At 39.8% G+C, this 22,187-nt stretch overlaps 1 protein-coding gene across 6 annotated transcripts in view; it reads right to left on the bottom strand.

The window, feature by feature from the left end:
• Positions 1-22,187, bottom strand: part of KIF21B (kinesin family member 21B) — a 400,290-nt gene that overhangs the window by 18,024 nt on the left and 360,079 nt on the right. For all 6 annotated transcript variants that reach the window (XM_089654112.1, XM_089654107.1, XM_089654109.1 and 3 more), the window contains one exon: positions 74-254. In XM_089654112.1, coding sequence (XP_089510238.1) covers positions 74-254 — 181 coding nt within the window. The remainder of the gene's footprint in view (positions 1-73; positions 255-22,187) is intronic.

The raw sequence follows: 22,187 nt of genomic DNA, 5'->3' as shown, positions 1-22,187 counted from the left end.
AAGGGGTATCAGTTTATATTTAACAGTGGCTACAACAGTACAACTCTATTCCACACAAAACAAAAATACTTACATAAGTGTCCGCACACACCGTGCAGAATCTCGAGTATCCCAGACCCGAACACAAGAAGCAGATGCGGTAAGTACAAGTCCAGAGTCGGGACTGTGCTTTAATGATACCACGTTGTGTGGATGACCACGGAGGGAACCAATTTCTTGACCAGTGACCAAGTTCCATAGCTTGCAAGTGCGGTCTTTGGATGTAGTAAGAGTAAGATATATTTTTACAATGTATTGACCAAAACATAGAATACTATATATCACCATAAGAAAGAGTTCCTTTAATCAGGTTAGAATTGCAAAAGATATATAAACTATAGTTGTGCTAAAAGGAATCACTAACTTACAGATAACAGAGTTTCTGAATTCAGAAATATTTTAAACTTAACGAGGAGCTTCAGCCATATGTATAAAAAATAAAAGTCAGCAGCTATGAAAACTATATCTGCTGACTTTTAATAAACAGGTACTCACCTGTTATAGGGTCCGGAAACATCCTCACCTGAGCTGGTTTCTTCTTTGGTCCCCGGTGCCGACATCTGAACTGTGGGCAGCCGGTTGTGACTGCTTGTGGCTTCATAGCTGGTTGCCCACTATGCATGCGCGAGTCACTCTGCGGTATCTCAATGATCTTCTGGGACCTGTGCTGTCTCCCCAAAGACTAAGGGGAGGAGTAAGGTGAGAGGGGAGGAGAACTTCTGCTCAGAATGCCTAAGTGGGAGCGGGTACCTGTCAAAACAAGGTACCTACTCCCCCCCCCCCCTAAAAAATGATGGGGATGGGTTGAGGAAGAGAGGAACTTCCCCTTTTGGGTGATGTCTCTCTTTAAAATATAACATTTTCAAAAATTAACAGCTTAATCTCCAATACCTTTACACCCTTTATGGACCAAAACAATGTTTAGATTTCCACTATAGGCCTGTTTATTCAGTGAAAACTTTGTCATTTCTTAAGATGAAACATTTTTTTTAGAGACAAACTAGCTTTCTTTTGGAAAAATTGTCCTGCAAAAAATATTTTATTTTCTCTGCAATCTATAAACAAAAAGGATGAAAAAAATCTTTTTTTCTATTTTGACCAGTTTAGTGTTAGTTTAATAAACATTTTTAATGTAAAAAAAGGATGCATTTTATTTGATAAAATGTCAATAAAATAGTGTTTCTGGTACAAAGTATAGTGGAACTAATTGCAAATAAAAAAGGTGTTTTTTTTTAAATTTTGCACATTTAATTATGTAACATTTAAAGAAAAACACATAAAATGTATATAGATAAAAAAGATTAAATATAAATGTTAAAAAATTCACATTGAATAAAAATTATCAGCAAAATAATATCTACAAAGTGAAAAGTTATTTAGGGTTGACTCGAGTTAATAAAGTGCTAAATTTAACTAAAAAGTTCGAGTTAATAAAGTGCTAAATGGTGCTTTTATTATTATTTTTTTTTTTTTAAATTAAACTTAAATTTTCTTTTTCTTTAAAGTGATGTTCTATGCAGAGCTATGATCACATATCAATGAGCAACATTAGCATTGTTACACTGTATTACTCAATGACACCTCAATAGTCATCTGCAAGTGACAATTTACACAGCAGCACTGCATTTTGACAGCTGCTCCTGCTATGGCAGACAGTAATTTCTGATAATAGCAGCTGGGGAGTGATAACAGAGGGTGACGAGCTGAATCTCTAAGTGGTTCAATGTCAAATATTTTATATAATATACTGTCTAAAAGTTTTAGGTAGGTGTGAAGAAATGTAAAGTAAGAATACTTTCAAAAATATAAATTTTAATTGTTTATTTTTTATCAATTTTCAAAATTCAAATTGAGCGAACAGAAAAAAAAATCTAATTCAAATCAATATTTGATGTAACCACCCTTTGGTTTCAAACCAGCATAAATTCTTACACTTACATACTTTGTACACTTGCACAAAATCAGGGATTTTGTAGCATAAGAATCAGAGGTATAATTAACTAATTATACCAAGCAGGTGTTAATTATCATCAATTTCACACACTGAAACACAAACAGTTGTGTAGGAGGCTTAAGACTGTGTGAAGAACAGCCAAACCCTGCTAATAAGCTGAGGTTGTAGAAGATTGTTTCATGTCACCGCTCATAAACAATGGCAAGACTGAGCACAATAACAAGATATGCACCAGCAAGATCTCTACCAAGCAAAGATTTCAAAGCAAACTGGTTGTTTCAAGATGTGCTGTTCTAGTTCTTTTGAAGAAGCACAAAGAAACAGGCAACACTGAGGACAATAGAAACAGTGGTCAGCCAAGGAAACAATGTAACCAATGAAAGCAACATCATGCTTACGTTCCTTCAACATAGGAAGATGCCATCAGCACAGATCTGGCAGACACCAGTGGGATCCACACACACCCATCTACTGTCCAGTGAAGTCTGGCCAGAAGTGGTCTTCATTGCAGAATTGCTGCCAAACAGCCATAACTTCGGCATGGAAACAAGGCTAAACCTCATTTCCTTGTTTCTAGTTGTTGCAACTATGCATTAAAACATTGGGGTGCAGAAAAATGGCAGCAGGTGTTCTGGATTGATGAGGCAAAATTTGAAATATTTGGCTGTAGCAGACAACAGTTTGTTCGCAAATGGCTGGAGAGTGGTACAATAATGAGCGTCTACAAGCAACAGGGAAGCATGGTGGAGGTTCCTGCAAGTTTTTGGGGCTGCATTTCTGCAAAGAGATTTGGAGATTTGATCAGGATCAATGGTGTCCTCAATGAGAAAACAGAGAGAGATCCACCATGCCATACCATGCATGTGATTGTCCAAAAAACATATAAACATGGACTCATGGCTCAAACCAATCCCAAACTCTATAGTGATATTAATTTTAATCTGATGGTAAAGGTGAACAAAATAAAGATTAATTACAGACAGATGTCCTTATAAATCTTTATTAACACTCATAAAAATAAATAATTGTGAAGACATATAACAAAATGGCACCTAGTGAGTTAAAATGTACACAAAAAAGCACCTCTCATGTCCCCAAATGCACATTTATATAAATACCATTATGACATACTGTATGTATTGGCTTTATCGCATAGCAATCAATAGGCACAGTCCAATATGGGTTGACCCTGAGAGCCAATAAGAATGGGTAAATGGATGAGTATAAACTGGGAGTGGTTCCTTTGTCTGTTAAAGAATATCCTTATATTTAAATTAGTTGCAATATTTTCAGCAATATAAAAGATCTAGAAGAGTGGAAATGTTCCTTAAAGCACAGTAGAAGGATATCATTGAATATCATGGATGTAGATGTAATCCTGGAGATCCAATTCAAACAGGAATAATCACTGTGGTCCAGAGGAGGAGATAGCGGGCAGATGGATAAATGAAGATACTGTATCTTCTTCCTTCATAATCGCCTCATACCTCCCTCGCACAGGTATCCAGCATAGACAGACATAAACAGCCTTATCCTTTATGTGTAAAACAAAGACTGAAGAAGTTATAGACATCCATCATGGGCAAAAATATTCACTGTAGTCCAGAGGAGGAAATAGTGGGCTGATAGAGAAACAATTACATGATGACCTCATGCACAGACATCCAGCATATGCAGATAGCCTCATCCATAACATAGTAAAGAATTGTACTCCATAGATGTCTCTCACAGTGCCCATGAATCATACAAAGCAGTTAAGGCCATAAATGTAGCTGTTATAGGAATCCCAATATAATTATCAGTCTCTAATATTAAAGATCAAACTGGTTTAAAAGAAAAGAGGGGCCCATAGCGGGTGTAAAAAGCCTGACTGTTTTAGCCAGTCAGCCATTATATAGTCAAGATGGCTGCCAAAGTATCAACTGTGCATGCGTGGTGCGTAATGATGTCATGACGCACGCATTGTGGAAATTGTGGAAATCCACAGCCAGGACTATAACTTAAATGAATTACAAAATATCTAAAATGATGAATAACAATACATTTAAAATACATTCAATGACATCAGTCACTGGGAACAAAATCAATGAATTCTATCCAATCTTCGTCATTCCAGTAATATGTCACCTTTCAAAATCCATCTGGTCTATAATTATTCTAATCTCAACTTCATATTCTGTAATAGCATATTGCACAAATTTAAAATTTCCCCCCACCCAAAAAAAAAACAAACAAAAGAGACGGGGCAGCCTCCAATCAATGCAGCATTTCTATGAATGTAAAAATGGAGCAAAACTTAAGCAATCATTGAAGCCAGGTTGTTTGGTTGCTTCAAGCTCGAAATCCACCTGGCCTCAGGTTGCAGAAGGACCTGGTCAAAATTGCCCCCCCCAAAGATACCGGGGTACCTCCTCAACTACCTGGTATTTCAGGCAGGATGGATCTCTATTATGCTCATACATGCCAAGTAAGGGGGCCTTCAAATGATAGGTGGATCATAAACATGTTCCTGAAATCGTGTTCGGGCTGGGCCGTAGGTCTTTGCGACATAGAAGGACCAACAGAGGCATGTGATAATATATATCACACCAGTGGTGTCACAAGTGACCCTCTGATTGCATCTGAGGGTCCTTCCCGTGGGCAAGACCAGCCTATTCCCCTGGATGACATGGGGACAAAAGTCACACTTACCACATTTAAACATACCAACATTCCTAGGGCTATTCGGGGTTTTCAAGTAATATCACTACAGTATATACAAGAAAATCCCCTAAGGAACACGCCCTATGATGTATAATTTGGGGTCCATCAGAAATCAATTTACCCACTAGGGCAGGGGTGGGCAACCTGCAGCTCTCCAGCTGTTGCAGGACTACAAGTTCCATCATGCCTCTGCAAGTCATAGCTGTAACTGTCAATTTTACAATGTCTCATGGGACAGGTCTACAGGTAGTCATGCTTGTAACTTCTGGCCTTTGCAATGCCTCATGGGAAATGTAGTTCCACAACAGCTGGAGAGCCGCAGGTTGCCCAGACCTGCACTAGGGGATCATCAGACAACAAATGCCAATGGCTGGCACATACAGTTGTGTTCAAAATAATAGCAGTCAGACATCACTAACCTGGTCAATCACTGTTTTTGGTAGAAATGATATTTCTACATGGCAAATAATTTACTAGCAGGTGTAGTAGAGTAATAGGAATCCAACAGACCCAACAGTCATGCCATGCATGCTGCTGATTCTGTGTAATTGAATCACTAATTGAAAGGGGCATGTTCAAAATAATAGCAGTGTGGAGTTCTATTAGTGAGGTCATTCATTCTTTGAAAAACAGGTGGCAATTATTGCTCTTATTTAACCCCTTCACACCGGATCGTCCCCGCGTGAAGAGGAGTTCCTGCACCGGGAGGTGGGCTGGGCTTAGTGTCATGTGGCCGCCGTGACTTCACATCACGGCCGGTCACATGATCGGGAAAGGTCCTGATCGAAAGAGCAGACTGGGATCTTTAGTGAGTACCACACGTGTGCTGGGCGCGCGCATATGTCTTTTGTTACATGAACGCAAATGTGCAGCCGCTCTGCGTCTAGGCCCAGACACCAGGAGGCCGCACATTTGCGTGCGGCCGGCGTGAAGGGGTTAAGGAAGGAAGGCAGCAAATGTTGTACATGCTGGTTACAGTGCATTTCTCTCTGAAATTCTGAGGAAAATGGGTCGTTCCAGACATTGTTCAGAAGAACAGTGTACCTTGATTAAAAAGTTGATTGGAGAGGGGAAAACATATAAAGAAGTGCAGAAAATGATAGGCTGCACAGCTAAAATGATTGCAAATGCTTTAAAATGGCGACCAAAACCTGAAAGACGTGGAAGAAAGCAAAAAACTACCATTCGAATGGATAGAAGAATAGCCAAAATGGCAAGTTCTCAGCCAACAATCAGCTCCAGGAAGATCAAAGAAGGTCTAAAGTTACCTGTGAGTACTGTTACAATTAGAAGACGCCTATGTGAAGCCAAGCTATCTGCAAGAAGTCCCCGCAAAGTCCCACTGTTGAAAAAAAGACGTGCTGGAGAGGTTACAATTTGCCAAAGAGCACATTGACTGGCCTAAAGAGAAATGGCGCAACATTTTGTGGACTGATGAAAGCAAGATTGTTCTTTTTGGGTCTAGTGGCCGGAGACAGTTTGTCAGACCACCCCCAAACACTGAATTCAAGCCACAGTGCACTGTGAAGACAGTGAAGCATGGTTGCGCAAGCATCATGATATAGGCATGTTTCTCATACTACTGTGTTGTGCCTATTTATCGCATACCAGGGATCATGGATCAGTTTGAATACATCAGAATACTTGAAGAGGTCATGCTGCCTTATGCTGAAGAGGAAATGCCCTTGAAATGGGTGTTCCAACAAGACAACGACCCCAAACACACCAGTAAACGTGCAACATCTTGGTTCCAGACCAACAAGATTGACGTTATGCAGTGGCCGGATCCTAATCCCCGGATCTTAATCCAATAGAAAACTTGTGGAGTGACATCAAAAATGCAGTTTCTGAGGAAAAAACAAGAAATAGAGAAGAACTGTGGAATGTAGTCCAATCATCCTGGGCTGGAATACCTGTTCACAGGTGCCAGAAGTTGGTTGACTCCATGCAACACAGATGTACAGCAGTTCTCATAAACAGTGCTTATACAACTAAATATTAATTAAATGATTCAAAGGAAAGCAAAACCTTCAAGCATTTTTCAGTTTATATAGTGAATGTTTGAGTTTGTAAAGAAGAATACAAACACTGCTATTTTTTTGAACAGTCTAATATTCACTTTTTTTAGAGGAACAACACAAATTTGATATAGTTTTCTTTATGTTTTGATTTGGAATAGAATGTGTAGTGTTCCCAATGCATTTGTGTGTATGGAAATAAAAGCTATTAGAAGGATTTTGAACTTTATTCACTTTTTTCAACACACTGCTATTATTTTGAACACAACTGTACATAGAGATGTTAGACAATGTGTGGCACACAGAGATTATTAGACAATTCGGAATATTGAAGATACAACCTCACATTATTATCATCCAAATTCTTCCGCTCCCCTTGGCTAAACAACAACGTCACTATTTTTGCATGTCTAGCCAGAACCTACTTTGTAAATTTTGTGCCTCCGTTTCAAAGTCCCTTTTGTCAGTGCAATTTCTCCAGGCTCTAAGCTATTACCTGATAGGAATTAGTGTCTGTGGATGGAAACTTTTGACACATAACAAACTGATATTTGCAGTCACCTTCCTAAACAGTGTTTTGTTCATACAGTATTCTGTTATTTCCATGGACATGTCAAGAAAAGTCACCTTTTTTGCATGCCATTCACTGGTTCATCGTGAGTTTCCTGAAGAATTTTTGAGTTTCATCAGGGGTACCAATCCAAAAGATGAGTACATCGTTGTACTACGATAAACTCCAAGGTCTCCCAATCTCCGCTAAACCAAGTCTCCCAATCTCCACGATAGATGTTAGCATAATATGGGGCACACTTGGTGTCCATAGCGGTGCCTTGGACCTGGCAATAATACTTGCCATTAGATTGAAATTTTATTGTTAGTGAGAAAAACTCTAAGGAGCTTTACCACGAAATCACTATGTCCATATTTACTTATCTCTCTACTCCGTAATACCTTCCTAATAACTTGTAAACCCTTGTTATGGGGTACTGAAGAATATAATGCCTCTTATCCAAGGCGAGTAGTATGGTATTATGGGGGCAAAGTCAAGTCATCTATCAGCGTGAGAAGATGTAACGTATCCCTCACATACAAGAATTGGTTAATGACAAAGGGTTGCAAAATATTGTCTATGTACTCACACGCTTATTCAGTGAGTGATCCATTCCCAGAGATTATTGGTCTTCTGGGAAGGTCAGTCACTTACCTTTGGCAAGGTGTGGAACAAAAATTCAACTGTTTGCCAATGAGTCCCAATCCAAGGGCTTCATCGACAATATTGAATAGTATTCTTTTTTCTCTTTCCATATTAATGGGAGGTATAGATATATTGTATACCACTCACTATTATTCAGAATGTGTTCACACTTCCGAATGCAATCACAGTTCTTGCAAGGCATTTCTCTCTGCCTCGCTCAGATTATTATAAAAAATATAGTCTCTCCTCAGACTTTTGATATGTTTGGGGATAACTTCTTACAAACCATTTGATGGCTGGGACTGCTGACAAGGGGGGAAAAGACCTGGACCAATTGAACAGTTTGTTATTCTATGTTGACTGTTCCAACTGTCCAGTTCACCGCTCACCTCAAATGCCAAATCAAGCATTAATTTAATAAAGTCATCATCTACATCATCTTTTTAATCTGTGTGAAGTTTTTTTTTTATAACATTGATCCCCAATTTTGGGAAGAAATGGTGAACAAAATACAGATACAGGAGGGTACAGCCTCTAGAGATGCAGCACAAGAGAGAGAGAGCAGATGAGACGAGACCTATACAAGAGAAAATCCAGAATTTGGTGGAATGTACATTACTTTAAGAAATATCTTGATGAACAGATTTATCCAAAATCCCAAGTACGAGATATATCCACCTATCATTTGAAGGCTCCCCTTGCTCAACATGCATGTCTTGAGTATAATAGAGATCCATCCTGCCTAAAATGCTGGGTAGTTGGGGAGGTACTCCGGAATCTTCGGAGGGGGGAAAATTTTTACCAGTTCCTTCTGCAACATGAGACCAGGTGGATTTGGGAGCTTGAAGTGACCAAACCACCTGGCCTAAATGACAGTTAAAGTTTTGCCCCATTTTCACATTCATAGAAATGCTGCGTTTTTTTGGAGGTTGTGCCTCCCCCCGTTTGTTTTTTTTTGTGTTTTTTTTGGGTGGGGGGGAAGTTTAACATTAATGCAACATACTGTTACAGAATATGAAGCTGAGATTAGAATACTGATAAACCAGATGGATTTTGAAAGGTAGTATAGTACTGGAATGACGAACATTGAATATAAATTATTGATTTTATCCCCAGTGACAGATGCCCTTGAATGTATTTTAAATGTATGGTTTTTCATCTTTTAGATATTTTGTAATTAATTTGGGTAATAGTCCCAGTGGCGGATTTCCCCTATTGCATGGTAAATATTTACTGAATGTAGTGAATGTGCAGTTAGTAGTGATGGGTTCCTTTGGCATTGAGTATATACAGTGGGGCAAAAAAGTATTTAGTCAGCCACCTGTCAACTGTGGGAGCAATAATTAGAAAATGGAAGACATACAAGACCACTGATAATCTCTCTCGATCTGGGGCTCCATGCAAGATCTCACCCCATGGGGTCAAAATGATCACAAGAATGGTGAGCAAAAATCCCAGGACCACACGGGGGGACCTAGTGAATGACCTGCAGAGAGCTGGGACCAACGTAACAAAGGCTACCATCAGTAACACACTACGCCACCAGGGACTCAGATAGTGCAGTGCCAGACGTGTCCCCCTGCTTAAGCCAGTACATGTTCGGGCCCGTCTGAAGTTTGCTAGAGAGCATTTGGATGATCCAGAAGAGGATTGGGAGAATGTCATATGGTCAGATGAAACCAAAATAGAACTGTTTGGTAGAAACACAACTCGTCGCGTTTGGAGGAGAGAGAATGCTGAGTTGCATCCAAAGAACACCATACCTACTGTGAAGCAAGGGGGTGGCAACATCATGCTTTGGGGCTGTTTCTCCGCAAAGGGACCAGGACGACTGATCCATGTACAGGATAGAATGAATGGGGCCATGTATCGTGAGATTTTAAAGTGCAAACCTCCTTCCATCAGCAAGGGCATTGGAGATGAAACATGGCTGAGTCTTCCAACATGACAATGATCCCAAACATACCGCCCAGGCAATGAAGGAGTGGCTTCGTAAGAAGCATTTCAAGGTCCTGGAGTGGCCTAGCCAGTCTCCAGATATCAACCCCATAGAAAACCTTTGGAGGGAGTTGAAAGTCCGTGTTGCCCAGCGACAGCCCCAAAACATCACTGCTCTAGAGGAGATCTGCATGGAGGAATGGGCCAACATACCAGCAACAGTGTGTGCCAACCTTGTGAAGACTTACAGGAAACGTTTGACCTATGTCATTGCCAACAAAGGATATATAACAAAGTATTGAGATGAACTTTTGATATTGACCAAATACTTATTTTCCACCATAATTTGCAAATAAATTCTTTCCAAATCAGCCAATGTGATTGTCTGGATTTTTTTTCTCATTTTGTCTCTCATAGTTGAGGTCTACCTATGATGCTAATTACAGGCCTCTCTCATCTTTTTAAGTGGGAGAACTTGCACAATTGGTGGCTGACTAAATACTTTTTTGCCCCACTGTATGTGCGTTTGGCCCTTGCCAGTGTGTGTGGGCTATTTCAGTGTTGTAGACATTGTGGGGATCACATGCACCACTTCTGATATATATGTCTTTATTTACATTTTAACTCCAGGCATATATATGTGGACCCACCGCTGGATCTTGAATGAAGATGGCTGCTGCGTCATGATGTCACGCATGTCATTACACACTGCGCATACACGGTTGATACTTTGGCAGCCATCTTGACTATATAAAGGCTGACCAATTTGTCTGACATGTGCATGCCTCTGATGTAGCCGGCTGTAGCTGGAAAAACTGGTCAGGCTTTTCACTTGCCATGGGCCCCTCTTCTCTTTGAAACCAGTTTGATCTTCAACATTAGAGACTGATAAGTATATTGGGATTCCTATAACAGCTACATTTATGGCTTTACCTGCTTTGTTCATACAATTCATGGGCACTTTGAGAGACATTTATGGAGTACAACTCTTTACTATGTGTTATGGATGAGGCTATCTGTATATGCTGTCTGTGTGAGGGAGGCATGAGGTCACCATGCAATTGTTTCTCTATAAGCCTACTATTTATCCTCTGTACCACAATGAATATTTTTGCCCATAATGGATGTCTAACTACTTCAGTCTTTGGTTTACACATAACGGAAAAGGCTGTTTATGTCTGTCTATGCTGGATACCTGTGCGAGGGAGGTATGAGGCGAAGAAAGAAGATACAGTATCTTCATTTATCCATCTGCCCACTATCTCCTCCTCTGGACCACAGTGAGCATTCCTGTTTGAATTGGATCTCCAGGATTACATCTACATCCATAATATTCAATGATATCCTTCTACTATGCTTTAACCACTTCCCGTCTAGCCCATGTATACAGTTGTGCTCAAAAGTTTACATACCCTTGCAGAAATTGTGAAATTTTGGCATTGATATTGAAAATATGACTGATCATGCCAAAAAATGCTCTTTTATTGAAGGATGATGATCATATGAAGCCATTTATTATCAAATAGTTGTTTGGTTCCTTTTTAAATCATAACGATAACAGAAATCACCCAAATGGCCATGATCAAAAGTTTACATACCCTGGAATGTTTGGCCTTGGTACAGACACACAAGATGACACACATGGCTTAAAATGCCAATTAGAGGTTAATGTCCCACATCTGTGGCTTTTTAAATTGCAATTAGTGTCAGTGTATAAATAGTCAATGAGTTTGTTAGCTCTTACGTGGAAGCACTGACTAGGCTAGATACTGAGCCATGGGGATCAGAAAAGAACTGTCAAAAGTCCTGCATAACAAGGTAATGGAACGTTATAAAGATGGAAAAGGACATATAAAGATGTCCAAAGCCTTGAATATGCCAATCAGTACTGTTAAATCACCTATTAAGAAGTGGAAAGTTCGGGGATCTCTTGATACCAAGCCATGGTCTGGTAGATCAAAATAGATTGCAGACATAACTGACAGAAAAATTGGCTGGGATTCAAAGAAAATCCCACAGGCAACCTCAAAAGAAAAACTGGCTGCTCTGGAAAAAGATGGTGTGGTTGTTTTTAAGGAGTACAATACGGTGATACTTGAACAAAAATGGGCTGTTTGGTCAAAGTGCCAGAAATAAGCTTTTTTTTCAATATCAATGCCGAAATTTCACATACATAGAGATGTTAGACAATGTTCGGCACACAGAGATTATTAGACAATTTGGAATATTGAAGATAAAACCTCACATTATTATCATCCAAATTCTTCCGCTCCCCTTGGCTAAAGGGTATGTAAACTTTTGAGCACAACTGTATAAACGGCTGGACGGGAGCAGTGCAGGGGCGAGTGGCAGTTTATAAACATCCTCCCCGCCTCCCTGCTTGTGATCCGGTGCCCGCTGTGTCTGTGTGAGATCCAGATCATGTGATCACTGATTAGTCAATCAGTGATCACATGAATAGTAGTAAGCAAGATGTCACTTCTGACATCATTGCTTACTACGTGTGAAATCTGTGAATGATCACAGATATCACATGGTACAAGGCTATTCACAGCAGCCTTGTACCATGTGACAAGCTGTGACCAATCACAGCTCACACAGTATTTCTCAATGGCTGCAAGAATGCAGCCAGAGAGAAGGAGAAATGATTGCTTTTACAGCCTTTATGGGTGTAAAAGCAATCAGTGTAAAAAAAAAAAAATATTCATCACCCCCGCACAAATAGTACAGCTCTATATTAATATAAAAGAAAAATAACTATGTAAAAAAACATTTGAAAAATTATAATTTTTGGTTATAAACTAATTTGGGTTTTTTTTTTTACTAAAAAGATAGCTGAATAAATTTTGGCCAAGATTTATGAAGAAAGATTATTTATTTGCAAAACTGTATAAGAAAAACACTTTTTTTCAAAATTTTATAAGAAAAACACTTTTTTCAAAATTTTTGGATTTTTTCATTTATATAGAAAAAAAAATACCAGTGGTGAATAAATACCACCAAAATAAAGTTTTATCTGTCTCAAAAAATGCTAAAAAATTCATATGGGTACAGTGTTGCATGACCACGCAATTGTCATTCAAAGTGTGATAGCACTGAAAGCTGAAAATTGGCCTGAACAGGAAGGAGGTAAAAGTGTCCGGACTTGAAGTGGTTAAGGAACATTTCCACTCTTCTAGATCTTTTATATTGCTGAAAATATTGCAACTAATTTAAAGATATTCCTTAACAGACCGTGGAAGGACTCCCAGTTTATACTCATCCATTTGCCCATTCTTATTTATATCATAATGATATATATATATATATATATATATATATATATATATATATATATATATATATATATATACAGTCAGGTCCATAAATATTGGGACATTGACACAATTCTAACATTTTTGGCTCTATACACCACCACAATGGATTTGAAATGAAACGAACAAGATGTGCTTTAACTGTCAGCTTCAATTTGACGGTCTTTACATCCAAATCAGGTGAACGGTGTAGGAATTACAACAGTTTGCATATGTGCCTCCCACTTGTTAAGGGACCAAAAGTAATGGGACAATTGGCTTCTCAGCTGTTTCATGGCCAGGTGTGTGTTATTCCATCATTATCCCAATTACAATGAGCATATAAAAGGTCCAGAGTTTATTTCAAGTGTGCTATTTGCATTTGGAATCTGTTGCTGTCAACTCTCAAGCTGAGATCCAAAGAGCTGTCACTATCAGTGAAGCAAGCCATCATTAGGCTGAAAAAACAAAACAAACCCATCAGAGAGATAGCAAAAACATTACGCGTGGCCAAAACAACTGTTTGGAACATTCTTAAAAAGAAGGAACGCACCGGTGAGCTCAGCAACACCAAAAGACCCGGAAGACCACGGAAAACAACTGTGGTGGATGACTGAAGAATTCTTTGCCTGGTGAAGATAACACCCTTCACAACAGTTGGCCAGATCAAGAACACTCTCCAGGAGGTAGGTGTATGTGTGTCAAAGTCAACAATCAAGAGAAGACTTCACCAGAGTGAATACAGAGGGTTCACCACAAGATGTAAACCATTGGTGAGCCTCAAAAACAGGAAGGCTAGATTAGAGTTTGCCAAACGACATCTAAAAAAGCCTTCACGGTTCTGGAACAACATCCTATGGACAGATGAGACCGAGATCAACTTGTACCAGAGTGATGGGAAGAGAAGAGTATGGAGGAGAAGAACTGCTCATTATCCTAAGCATACCACCTCATCAGTGAAGCATGGTGGTGGTAGTGTCATGGCGTGGGCATGTATGGCTGCCAATAGAACTGGTTCTCTTGTATTTATTGATGATGTGACTGATGACAAAAGCAGCAGGATGAATTCTGAAGTGTTTCGGGCAATATTATCTGCTCATATTCAGCCAAATGCTTCAGAACTCATTGGATGCCGCTTCACAGTGCAGATGGACAATGACCCAAAGCATACTGCAAAAGCAACCAAAGAGTTTTTTAAGGGAAAGAAGTGGAATGTTATGCAATGGCCAAGTCAATCACCTGACCTGAATCCGATTGAGCATGCATTTCACTTGCTGAAGACAAAACTGAAGGGAAAATGCCCCAAGAACAAGCAGGAACTGAAGACAGTTGCAGTAGAGGCCTGGCAGAGCATCCCCAGGGATGAAACCAGCATCTGGTGATGTCTATGCGTACCAGACTTCAGGCTGTAATTGACTGCAAAGGATTTGCAACCAAGTCTTAAAAAGTGAAAGTTTGATTTAGGATTATTATTCTGTCCCATTACTTTTGGTCTCTTAACAAGTGGGAGGCACATATGCAAACTGTTGTAATTCCTACACCGATACCAGCTGATTTATTTTTATTCTTATTATGATCTAAGCGGTGGCTTTCATTCATTTGGTCACTATACCACCTGACAGTTCATATGCGAACTATCGCAGTAGGGGACATGCTTTTTGGATTGCTATCAGTCGTTGAAATTTTTCTTTTAATAAATTTTTCTTTTAATAAATTTTTTTTTTTAATAAATATTTCATGAATCCATTTTCATATGGATTTTCACTTTTATTGAATGAGGATCTTTTCCTACCTTTTTAGCCTCAAATGAGGTTGTTTTATCATATGTATTTAAGGTTGTTTTATCATTTATATCTATTCAACCATTTGCACCCATTTGTTTGGGGAGATGTGAAATGTTAATCCCATATGGCTCATAGTACTATTGTTTAAGGACCAGTATTAATTTATTTATTTATCTGATTGCTCGGATTAATTATCAAATCCTATTTCAGATTTCATTATTAATTTCTGGTGTGCTGACCGTCTCATACATGTACATCACACATCAATGCCAGCTGATTATCACTCCTGTGTACTATTGAGTGATATAGGTGTGTTGGACGTAATACCCTAACCACCCACAAGATGTCACTATCCATATAATCACTATGGGACTATGTTCAGAGTTTTTATTTATAGTTTTTAAATATTCACTTTGTATTTTTATATATTTTCATTTCCATATGATATGTCTCTCATGTCCTAAGCTCACCGTTAATAAAATGCATTATGAGCTGATTAGTAAGTTAAGAGAATCTGTGATGCCTCTGATGCTGGGTGTCTGTTAAGGATGTTTTCTGGTATGTACACATTGTGGCACCGACAAAATGGCATCCGCGAACGCTCACAGCGCATGCGCAAATGCCTTCCCTATTTAGGAACCCATGGAAAATGGCCGCGAGCGCTCACTGCGCATGCGCGAAAGTCCGTTTTCCGTCCATATACTATAATCACCGGTAAAATGGCCGCCAAGTCGCCAGTGCGCATGCGCGAACCGGAATCGGCGTCGCAGGATCGCCCAAATGCGTGCCAATTACCTTTCTATAAAAGCATTATCATTCACCATGGGCACACTCCCTCTGAGGAAGTGTTTTCACACGAAACGCGTTAGGGAGGTGCCCCTGACCTTTGTATCCATACCACAAGGCCATCCTGACTGACGCCCTGGTGGCCAGACTTTGCTTTGATGTAAGTTTTTTCCTTCAATTGTACTTGGTGTAAGTTTTACCTATTAAAGACATACTACACTATCAGAGGCTTCTCTGGGTCTCATCTATTGTATGGGAGCCCGTTTTTGAAGGTTACGCTTATTTGGGAATGATGTATGATCACCCCCTCCCCCGCTGATGATCTCTCTGGTGGATGACTTACCAATATACCTGGATTGATGACATCTGGTGGCCAAACCTGCAGATGACATCCTCCTAATATTACAAGTCCAGAGCACCAGGAGCGGGTCTTAATTGCTCCATGCGCATTTATTGCGCTATCTGGTTAGTGCATTTTTTGTACAAATCACGAGATCACAAGAGTCACGAATTTCTCTGAACATGGATTATTGGGACAATTGCACCTATCACTTTATCGCACCATGCAATATGGACTGAGTTTGTCATGCAGTTATGCTGTTCATGTTCTGATTTTCTGCTTGTTCATATTTAATTTTAAAAGCGCTGCATATTTTATTTCTATGTTTCTATCTGGGTCCCAAGGTTACCTTTTATGCTAGCTGCTTCACTTATATGTTCCCAGCGCTCTATTACCTACTTATACATATAATTCCTACACCGTTCACCTGATTTGGATGTAAATACCCTCAAATTAAAGCTGACAGTCTGCAGTTAAAGCACATCTTGTTCGTTTCATTTCATATCCATTGTGGTGGTGTATAGAACCAAAAATGTTAGAATTGTGTCGATGTCCCAATATTTATGGACCTGACTGTATATATATACACATATACATACATTTGGGGACATGACGGATGTTTTTTGTGTGCATTTTAACTCACTGGGTACCATTTGTTATATGTCTTCACAATTATTTATTTTTATTAGTGTCAATAAAGATTAATACGGACATCTGTCAGGGATTAATCTCTATTTTGTTCACCTTTACCGTCAGATTCAAATTAATATCACTATAGAGTTTGGGATTGGTTTGAGCCATTTATGATATGTTTTTTGGACTATGAGCATTGTGGACAGTTCCCACTCAGATAATACTTGGCAGTATAATTTATATAAATAAATATATATAATATGTATAAATACACCCATCTGACCTAGTAGGATATTTTCCTTTTTTCTTCCTAGAGCCATGTGATTGGCCCCAAATTTATTCTGCAGCAGAATAAATTATAATAAACCCCAAATATGCAGTCAATATCATTAAGAACTACCGTATTTTTTGCTCCATAAGACATACCTGACCAAAAGACGCACCTAGGTTTTAGAGGAGAAAAACAAGAAAAAAAATATTCTGAAGCAATGGACTGCAGACATAGTACAGGAAACGACCAGAAACTGCAGACACAGTACAAGAAATTACCAGACTGAGGACACAGTACAGGAGATGACCAGAGAGAACAGGAGATGACCAGAGACTGCAGACAGTACAGGGAATGACCAGAGACTGCAGGCAGTACAGGGGATGACCAGAGACTGCAGACAGTACAGGGGATGACCAAGAGACTGTAGACAGTACAAGGGATGACAAGAGACTGCAGACAGTACAGGGGATGACCAAGAGACTGCAGGCAGTGCAGGGGATGACCAGAGACTTCAGACAGTACAGGGGATGACCAAGAGACTGCAGACAGTACAGGAGATGACCCGAGACTGCGGACACAGTACAGGAGATGACCAGAGACTGCAGGCACAGTACAGGAGATGACCAGAGACTGCGGACACAGAACAGGAGATGACCAGAGACTGTAGACAGTACACGGGATGCTCCAGAAGCGCTGCGCTTTGTGAATGGCCCGGCGTCTTCTGGGATCTGTCATGTGTCCCAGAAGACCATTCACAAAGCTCAGTGCTTCTCGCACATGTTCAGTGGGCACCCGGGGCTGTCACAGCCGGGTGCCCACACTAAAGATGCCGGCGCGGGAAGACTGTACAGCACTGGATCAAGGAACAGGTAAGGTCCTGCTGCAGAGAAGAGCTGAGTGGACGGCCTGGTATTCTGACATGGCGGCGGCAATAGCGGACCGGCCGCTCCATATTCGCTCCATAAGACGCACTGACATTTTCCCCCCTTTTTTGGGGGGTGTGGGAACTCGCTTCAACTGGTAGAGCTTTTTCAAAGCACAAAGCAACTCGCTTCTTTTTAAGGGCCTTTTTGCCCAATTTTATTTACAAGAAAGTTCAAATAAAATGCTTCCCACGCAGGGGTATCCACCATCAATCAAATCAATAGTATTCAGCCTCCTGGCTTGCACGCAGTTTTAAGTCTGCCTCCTGCAGACTCTTCCCAAAATATGGCACCAGCACACAGCTAGTCTGGCTTCCACCTAACTCCAAGGCAGAGACCTCCCGTCTGCCGGGGTGGAGCCCTCCTGACTCCGTTTGCCGGGGTGGAGCCCAGAACTATGGTTAGGACCCTATAAAAAGGCCTGTACACACCTGTGCACTCAGTGTGTTTTGGGGGTTCTCAAAACACGGACCCCGGATTGGAGATTTCATCCCTCCCAGATCTCTTTGAAATCTCCAGGCTCCAGATCCCAAAACAAACTTTATGAATAAATGAGGAAACTGAAAAGTCAGTTTCCTCTGCAATACATTAACTCTCTGGAGCCCCTCAACCTGCCTGGTTGAGAATCCAGGGTTTTCAACTTGAGTTTGACCGTGGCAGGACACCGCACTGCCACAGGGGGAAAAAGTGCATCTTATGGAGCGAAAAATACGGTATCTTCAGCTTAAAGGACAAGGTGTCCTGGAAATGATGGTTTGGCTCCCACAGAACCTTAATCTCAACAACGTGTCTGTCTGGGATTACATGAAGAGACAGAAGGATCTGAGGCAGCCTACATCCACAGAAGATCTCTGGTTAGTTTTCCAAGATGTTTGGAACAACCTACCTGCTGAGTTTCTTCAAAAACTGTGTGTAAGTCTACCTAGAAGAATTGCTGCCGTTTTAAAGGTATAGGTTTCTCACACCAAATATTGAATTGATTTGGATTTCTCTTCTGTTCATTTACTTTCTCCTATTTCTGAAAGCATTCTTAATTTACAAAGTTTTTTCACACCTTCCTAAAAGTTTAGCACAGTAGTGTATGTTTTGAATATATTTAAAAAATCAAAATAATGGAAAAAGATAAAAGTTCTAATTATAAAGTAAAGAGGACCTTACCGCTACAATTAAGGAAAAGAATAAAAACCTTTCACCGCAAGTGGTTTTATTGGAATACTTTTATTTACTCTGATGACTATATTTCTATTCTTGCTGCTCTTTGAGCCTTGATATTGCAGTCAATCTTGACAATAGATGGAGCTGGATGCTGACATTGTGAGCACTGGTTCCCTCTTTTTACTTACAACCTCTTCCCCCTCTTAGGAGTTGTTTCTGCTGTACGCTTTTCTTTTGTTGTCTATTTCCACCCACCTCCCCTGCTCCCCTCCCACCCCTGGCCTTTGGCAGGAATCAGAGAGGCTAACCCCCACATTTGGGGGAGGACTACCTGACACTAATCCTTTCTTAGTATTGTTTTTGTATGTGCTTTGTATAAAAGCTTGTCATGGGGCAAGGAAGTTAGGAATGTATTTTGGACTAACCTGTAGTTGTCTCGGATATCTACAAAGAAGTTTAAGTAGTTTCACTGCGATCACTTAAGCCATAGCAAAACTTACATAATACTGCCCTGGCATTGCTATTGTTATGGTGTTGATTGTTCAAATGTACATGCTAAAGTAATGTATATATACACATACTGTATATTGTAATGCCTTGCTTCATTTTGTGAAAATAAAATATATATATATATAAAAAAAATGATACATTATTCTTTTAAAATTAAGAAAATATATTGGTATACAATTAGCAATAGGTACAGTATAATAATAAGAGTTTCATATATGTTATGGAAAAATATCTATAAAATATGGTCAGTCAAGAAAAAAATTATATAAACACCCACAAAAAAGGCAAAAAAAAAAAAGGACAGGCCAAGAGGATTTAGTGGTATTCTAGCCTCTCCAGTATACAGTTTCCATCTGTTACTGAATACAGTGATCATTTTCTATCTGTTGCCATGGCCACTTTCATGTTTAAAGTCCTACAATCTATAAACACCAAATGATTCTTTCCTAGGGACAGAGACCTGGTATTCTGAGTGCCAACTAACCGGAGTGAAGACTGTAACACTTGTAAGTAACCATGTGCATATATTACAATAGTCTAGTGTGTGAAATAAGTTTCAGTGAACATCACAATCTGTTTTTACCTTTATTTGATTGAGTGACAAACATTGCTCCTGTTTTCTGTCCCTACTCTTAAGGCTTGTTGGGATGCATTTCTGAGCAGTTATATTTAAACTTGAAATGGGCATTGGGGAATGCCCACTTAGAGAAACATATTTTTTGACTGGTAAAATAATGTATGTAGGATAAAAAAAACTCAATGATTAAAGACTCATGTGGCTGAGGATTTTTAAAGACTTATCAAGTGTTAGGGCTTGTTTATTCCTATAGCTTTAGTATAGGCATTAGACAGGCGTTAATGAGCTTTAGTATGCGTGTTAGACAGGTGTTAATGAGCTTTAGTATGCGCATTAGACAGGCATTAATAATATTTAGACTGGCTTTTGGCAAGCGTTAAAAACGCTCCCCAAACGCCCTATGTGCAGTTTTGAAGCATTTTACACGCATTAAAACCACACCACAAACTATATAAACTGTAATGTAATTAATGCTCTGCAACCGCACTGTAAATGCCTCGCAAACGCCTGCCAGTGCATTTGAGGAGCGTCCCTATAGACTTGAATAGGAGGCGTTGAAAGGCTTCAAACTCCTCCTAACTCAACATGAGGCTTCAATTGTGAAGCAAGGCAATGCTAACGCTTCAAGTTTTTACAATGTGTGCTACCCATAGTATCATTTGCATAGGCATTTTAAGAGTGTTAAAAATGCCCCTCAAACGCCTGCTTTCAAAGGCAGTGTGACCTGGGCCTTAATTCTACACTTTCACTTTTTCACTCTATAGATAGTATGGAGTAAAATGTGTTGCTTATGTATTCCAAAGATCTGTATTTGAAAACACCCCATGCTTCTCCTATTGACAAGCCAATGCAGGGCAGCAATGGAATATTGTGGTGACTGTGTGCTAAGCTAAATTTGCACAATTGCCAGAACAACCCCATCTCATCTACAGAAACTAGACATTTACAGAACATGTCGTTTATGTAGCATGAATCTTATGTAGCATGAATCTCTTCCTAAGGCCAGTGCCTATATTTACACTTTGCAGCCAGACCACTTGGTAGAAGCCAATTCTTCAACAGAAACTGAATCCAATAAAAAGGTGACATACAGTCAGGTCCATAAATATTGGGACATCGACACAATTCTAACATTTGTGGCTCTATACACCACCACAATGGATTTGAAATGAAATGAACAAGATGTGCTTTAACTGCAGACTGTCAGCTTTAATTTAAGGGTATTTACATCCAAATCAGGTGAACGGTGTAGGAATTACAACAGTTTGCATATGTGCCTCCTACTTGTTCAGGGACCAAAAGTAATGGGACAGAATAATAATCATAAATCAAACTTTCACTTTTTAATACTTGGTTGCAAATCCTTTGCAGTCAATTACAGCCTGAAGTCTGAAGTCTGGAACGCATAGACATCACCAGACGCTGGGTTTCATCCCCGGTGATGCTCTGCCAGGCCTCTACTGCAACTGTCTTCAGTTCCTGCTTGTTCTTGGGGCATTTTCCCTTCAGTTTTGTCTTCAGCAAGTGAAATGCATGCTCAATCGGATTCAGGTCAGGTGATTGACTTGGCCATTGCATAACATTCCACTTCTGCTTTTGCAGTATGCTTTGGGTCATTGTCCATCTGCACTGTGAAGCGGCGTCCAATGAGTTCTGAAGCATTTGGCTGAATATGAGCAGATAATATTGCCCGAAACACTTCAGAATTCATCCTGCTGCTTTTGTCAGCAGTCACATCATCAATAAATACAAGAGAACCAGTTCTATTGGCAGCCATACATGCCCACGCCATGACACTACCACCACCATGCTTCACTGATGAGGTGGTATGCTTAGGATCATGAGCAGTTCCTTTCCTTCTCCATACTCTTCTCTTCCCATCACTCTAGTACAAGTTGATCTTGGTCTCATCTGTCCATAGGATGTTGTTCCAGAACTGTGAAGGCTTTTTTAGATGTCGTTTGGCAAACTCTAATCTGGCCTTCCTGTTTTTGAGGCTCACCAAGGGTTTACATCTTGTGGTGAACCCTCTGTATTCACTCTGGTGAAGTCTTCTCTTGATTGTTGA

Source organism: Staurois parvus, unplaced genomic scaffold, assembly GCF_062004578.1.
Source record: "Staurois parvus isolate SC_StPar_1 unplaced genomic scaffold, SC_StPar_1.0 ptg000744l, whole genome shotgun sequence".
NCBI lineage: Eukaryota > Metazoa > Chordata > Amphibia > Anura > Ranidae > Staurois > Staurois parvus.
Note: the sequence above shows the minus strand (reverse complement) of the source record. Positions and strands in the feature narration are given on the sequence as shown.